Below are 6,250 nucleotides of genomic sequence, written 5' to 3' on the forward strand. Positions count from 1 at the left end.
TTGGCATTTATGTGTTATTATTTACCTTTTTTTTTAAATGAGCATCTTTATGTTTTTTTTAGAAAGATGGAAAGATCATCGACTAGCACATTGCCTGGCACACTTACATGTTGATTAAAATGTGTCAATAATGGCACACACAGTAATAAAATACACTTTTCATGATTGTTCTGTTTATGATTGATCCATTGTTTAAAAGATAAATACATTTTATACAATACTGAGCTTTATAATTTTACTTTCACTTAAATGTATTAATACATGATGTGATAATTTATGCAATATTTAGAAATTCAGGCTTAAATTATTGAATGGTTTTAGGGCAGAGGAGGGGGAAGTTAGCTAATGAAAAGAATCCATTGGTTAAGTTTTGATAAAAAGAAGGATTATTATGTTAAAGAAATACCCCTTATTGATCTGTGTTATAAATCTAAACATTCATATGAAATTTGTTGCAGAGCACATTGCCTGCATTATGGTGTTAGTGTAGATACAGAGCCTTTACTCCGCTGTAAGTTATATGGACTATCTGGATGATCCAAGTAGGATTTTTCAAAAATTATCTGATTTTTCTTAATATGAGAATGCTGGGAATACAGGAAAATATTAATGTGTTTTCTGATATTAAATTCTAGATATCAGCCACCATGGGTTGGTTTTTAAAAGGATTTAAAAAATCTTTGTTAAAATCATATATTACATTACGATGTTTCTTTCATTAAATGTTTTTTTAAGCTAACGCTACAAAAGGTGAATAATCGAACACTTGAAGTGTTGATTAGAGACGAAAACTGAAAAGCAACAATATGTATGGCATTCCTAAATTTATACTTTGGAAAATCTTCAATTAAAAAGGGTAGTATTTGAAGTTTTCCCTGCAAGATCAGTAGCTCATTCGTCTTTATTTTTAAATTAGGAAAATATATTGGAGAGGATTCATTTTCACATAGTGCCAAGCAGAGATGCAGACATGTGTACCTCTAAGTCTTGTATCACTCACCAGAAGTTTGCTATGACTCTTTATGAACAGGTGAGATGGCTTAGTTATTTTATTAGATACCGTATTTATGTATTATGATTGATAGATTAAACATATGTTTTTACCTATAGTGTGTGTGTCGTAGCTGCGGAGCATCATCAGATCCCCTGCCTTTTACAGAATTTGTGCGGTACATTTCTACAACAGCCCTGTGGTAAGAACCTATTAAAGCATATTTACCGAAGATGTTAATAACACATTCAAGTACATTGAGCACTTACTGTATAAAACCATAACATACATGAATTTCCCCTCTCTGAGGCTAACAAATATGCTACCATCAGAGGTACTAAATGATATTTCTCTCAGTTGGATGTTTGTAATTTGGCCTAATATATGTATAACTTAGTGAAATGTACAAAATACTAGTCAAAATTTATATCTATTTATATTTATAGCAAGTTTTTGGAACTGTGAAGGGGAGCTTAAAATGACAAACTCAGTGGTAAATGGAACTGCACGTGGTTTCTTCATTTTTGTTAAGATGTTCCCTTTGTAAAGGCCATGTGTCCTGTCAGCTCCACTATGTCCCTTCATGGTGATAAAAGCTAGAGTAAGCAGAAAAGAAAGAAAAATGTGAACATAATTCTCAAGTTATGACATTTGAGGGCTCAACATTGACCTTAAATAAAAATTTGCCATGCTTGCCTGTAGGACTGCCCCCTTCCTCTCTCCCTCCCCCTGTCTGTCCAGGAAGCATTAGCTAGTTAAGGATCCAAAAACAATCCCTAGACCTTACATAATATAAGTAAAGATTGCTTGAACACTTTCCAACAGGTATTTGAGATTATAAATATATTTGATATGTGGTAAACACTGACTAAGATCATAAATGTTTGCAGAAATTTTAATACAAAAGATATAACTTAGATGAATAATTGTAAATTAGAATGTATCAGTGCAATAGTTAGTTGATAAATGCTATCAATATTTTTATCAGTGTGCAAAGTGAATATCATGTGTTCATCCATTTTATATTATTTAACTTCCTTGCTTTCTTGGGCATAACACATTATTTCTTAAAGATTATTGAATAATAACCGTGTGGTTATTTGGATGTGTTTACTATCTTTCTTACATATACAACAGTTGGAAAACTGAACATTTCTAGACTTCAGTGAATTGTAGTTAATTGTCAGTCATTTTTTTCAATTTGTATGAAAAGGAGGATATTGTTTGAACAAGGATAGAGTATAAGTTAAAGATTGTAAAATTTTAACTTTACTTTGAAACTCTTGTATAAAATAACAGTGTTCTGAGGCAGTATCTTAGACACTAAGAATTAGATCCCCATCAATTTCTGCCTGGTCCACACTGAAAGTTGCAGGAGTACAGACTTTGCGTTCTAATTATAATATCTTTCTTTTTATTGTATTAAGTATTAAATACCAGTTATTGGATTCTCACTATGTTCCAGCCTTTATGTAATTATCACTTTTAATCTTAACAAAAACACTATTTTGTTGTCGAAGAAATAGGTTTAATGAGGTTAATCTGGTAAGTGATGAATTAAGATTGAAACCCAAGTCTGTCTGACTTCAAAATTTGTCTGGTTAACTATTACTCTAATGCGGTCAGTTTTGTAAAACCAGTATGTGCAATTTTAATGAGCTTATCAGATTTAGTGCTTTCTAGTATACTTAGAAGTGTTTGGAAGAGTACTTTTAGTTGTTATTGAACACTTGTTGGTTATTTAAACTATTGAACTGTAAAATACATCTAGCTTTGTGATAGTTACATTACTATTAAGTAGAACCAGAACACCTAGAATGGAAACTAGTAAGGGCATTTCAGCTTACATTACATTCCTTTTTGGAAATGTTTGCTTAGTTGTTTAAAGGTACTTAATACCTTGATATGTAGTAATATGGCTCTTAGAGAAGTTGAATAAAAAATGGCACAGATACCCTGTGGTGTATTAAAAGGCTTGCCTGTTAATGAACAAAATGATTAATGTTCATAATAGGAACAAAAGGCACAATTCTGGGTTAGATAACTTTGATTGTGACTTCTTCATATAATCAGCAAAGGGCCTTCTAGCTGAAATTGTTAACTTTGCTTCTGGGAACTTTGGGCCAGAGAGGGAGCCTTTCCTACAGTTTTGTTCTTGTTAGGGCAGAGTTTAAACTCAAGTTGCTTTATTAAGTTACAGGATAAAGAAACATTTGTCTTAGAACTACCTTCAGACAGAGCATTTTACCTTCATGTAGTTGCAAACAAAAATATAGCTTTGTGTTATTTTATTCTATACTTGGCCTAATTTTTTTCATCATACACCTGCCAAATTTAGTAATGTTTTTACTGCATGGAAATATACTTAGTGGCTGATTTTTCAGACACAGTCATGTTTTAGGCAGAAAAAGTGATGCACATCTGTATTGACAACTTATTATTTTTCTTGTGTAATTTATTAAAGTTTTAAGTTCATAGGCCAGATTTAGGACTGCTTCTTTTTTTATAGCAATGAAGTTGAAAGAATGGTGGAACGGCACGAACGCTTTAAACCTGAAATGTTTGCAGAATTGCTACAAGCAGCAAATACAACAGATGACTATAGGAAATGTCCTGTAAGTGTAATTTGGAGAATATTAGAGTGCTTCTATGTTTGTAAGTTTGAAAGTAGACATTCAGAAATTATCGTGCAAATACTCTCATACAGAATTTTAAAAAATACTAATTTAGATAACTTTATACTATGTGAGCTATTTATCTTAGCATTATTTCTTTAAAAACTCTTAATTTTGTGAAGGATTTGAGGTAGCATATATTGAATCTTTTCAAAGTTCTGGAATTTGTCATTTGACTAGAGAGAAAGTTTCTTTTTTTAAATGAACATGATAAATTTTATTTTCTCATCTAATATTGTTAATGACTTCCAGAGTTTTATTTCTGCTTTTTTTAGGCTGAATTCTTGTTTTAACAGATTTACAAAAATATCAAAGAATATTTTTTTGATTTAAAATGAACTTATTATTTAATCAATAATTAAAACAAATAACTTGTTAGAAGTCAATTTCTAGTATGCTGAAGAAGATATATGTTAAGATTGTCATTGTATAATACAAACTGTATAAGGCTTTGCCTGTGCTATGTTTTTGATAATTGTAAAACTTGCCTTTTGTGTTTTTTTGTAGAGTAACTGTGGCCAAAAAATAAAAATTCGCCGCGTTTTGATGAATTGCCCAGAGATTGTTACAATTGGTTTAGTCTGGGACTCTGAACATTCCGACTTGACAGAAGATGTTGTTCGGAATTTAGCAACACGTCTTTATCTTCCTGGGGTATCTTACCCTTTTTCTTCTTTCCTCTTTTATTTTTAAATTACTCTAAAACATCTTCATATATTTTGATACTCTTATTTTTGTTTTTCAGAACCAAATTTCTTCCTAAGGGAAATAATATTCAGATGTACTCTAATAAAGATAAAGGGATCAAATCAGCCAACTGGAATGCTTTTCTTGCTTAGACTAGGAATGTCTTTCAATTAGAAACTAAACTGTCTCATGCCGTTTCCCTCTTTTACTCCACAATGATGATGATGATAGATTATTTTTTATATGTATGATCCTGATTATCAATATTAATATTTTTGATCTAGAAAAGTTTAAGATTTAAAATTCGTCTACAGCACGGATCTCTTAGTATGCTTATTACTTTCTTAATATATTTTGAATTTGTTTATGTTACAATTAAAATTTTTGATGATTATCTTTTAAATAATGTGTTTAATGTGTATTTAAATATATTTAAATATGTGATTCAATCAAGAATTACCAGGAATGTGCAATTTATCTGACATTTTGAGTTTATCTATATGTAAAGTGTCAGTCATATATTTAGATGCTATATTACTAAACTAATTTGTAGTGAATTCATTTTATTAGACTTAAAGTTCCTATAGATGAATTAAAAATAGTAATTCTGTTAAAAGGACAATGTTAGTGGTGCCTTGAGTAATATATTATTGGATTGGGACAGTATGCGTGAGAGATCTTTTTATAATGATTCATCAAATTATTGTTCCTTATTTTTTAAAAGATATAGAATTAAATGTATATTACTGATTTTTTAAACAGCTTTTTTATAGAGTTACTGATGAAAATGCCAGGAGTAGTGAACTTCACCTTGTTGGTGTGATCTGCTATACCAGCCGGCATTATTGTGCTTTTGCCTTTCATACCAAGAGTTCCAAATGGGTATTTTTTGATGATGCAAATGTGAAAGAGGTAGGTGACACTTCACTAACTGGAATTATTACTATGATTTTTACTTTTTAGAGATAAATGATATGATGATAATCAAAATTATGTCATGTAAAATAATAATAGATGAGCATAATGATAACTATTAGTTTCAAACTTCCTTTTATTCTTTAAATTTGGTTTATTTTGAAGCTAACTTTCAAACCAGCCCATTTCCAGACTAATAAAAGTTGACTAATGAATGTTAGGGATCGTATGTAACTGTCAGTGTTCCGTATGTCAGCAATGCATAGTTACAGTATATATTTCTTTGTGGATGATTCACAATAGTTTTATCTAACTAGTGAAGAAACATGCTAGTTTTTTTTTTTAATTCAAAATATTATGGGGGTACAAATGTTTTTGTTTATATGGATCACTTTTTGTAATACTTGAGTCAGGACTATGGGTGTGCCCATCACCCGGATAGTGTTCATTGTACCCCTTAGGTAGGTTTTTGCCCATCCCATCCTTCTTACTCCCCCCTGCTTGATTTCCACTGTGTTTTACTTCCCTCCGTGCATGTGTGCTCATCTGTTAGTTCCAATTTAATAGTGAGAACAACGTGTGGTGTTCGTTTCTCTTTTCCTTAGATACTTCACTTAGGATAATGGTCTCCTTTTCTTCCAGAAGTGGAAAGGAAAGGAAAAAAAAATAAAGGATAATGGTCTCCAGTTCCATCCAAATTGTTGCAAAAGGCATTAAGTCATCCTGAGTAGTATTCCATGATATACATATATCACATTTTGTTAATCACTCATGAATTGATGGGCACTTGGGTTGATTCCACATCTTTGCAATTGTGAATTATACCGCTATAAAGTATTACCTTGGTAATGACAGCAAATTATTCCTAGACTGAAGGTTGCTCTGGACCTGACATTAAAAAGCTTAAAATGAAGCCTAATGCCCAACAATATCAATTCAATGAAATTTCAATAGGCCATTTCAAAATGGCATTCAATAAAAA

At 31.1% G+C, this 6,250-nt stretch overlaps 1 protein-coding gene across 1 annotated transcript in view; it reads left to right on the plus strand.

Moving 5' to 3' along the window:
- The window catches only part of USP53 (ubiquitin specific peptidase 53), a 48,225-nt gene that overhangs the window by 16,059 nt on the left and 25,916 nt on the right, over window positions 1–6,250 (plus strand). Inside the window, exons 4-8 of the mRNA XM_012645345.1 lie at window positions 917–1,030; window positions 1,111–1,193; window positions 3,501–3,606; window positions 4,174–4,320; window positions 5,116–5,265. Coding sequence (XP_012500799.1) covers window positions 917–1,030; window positions 1,111–1,193; window positions 3,501–3,606; window positions 4,174–4,320; window positions 5,116–5,265 — 600 coding nt within the window. The remainder of the gene's footprint in view (window positions 1–916; window positions 1,031–1,110; window positions 1,194–3,500; window positions 3,607–4,173; window positions 4,321–5,115; window positions 5,266–6,250) is intronic.

This window comes from Propithecus coquereli, unplaced genomic scaffold (assembly GCF_000956105.1).
Source record: "Propithecus coquereli isolate 6110/MARCELLA unplaced genomic scaffold, Pcoq_1.0 Scaffold232, whole genome shotgun sequence".
Lineage (NCBI taxonomy): Eukaryota > Metazoa > Chordata > Mammalia > Primates > Indriidae > Propithecus > Propithecus coquereli.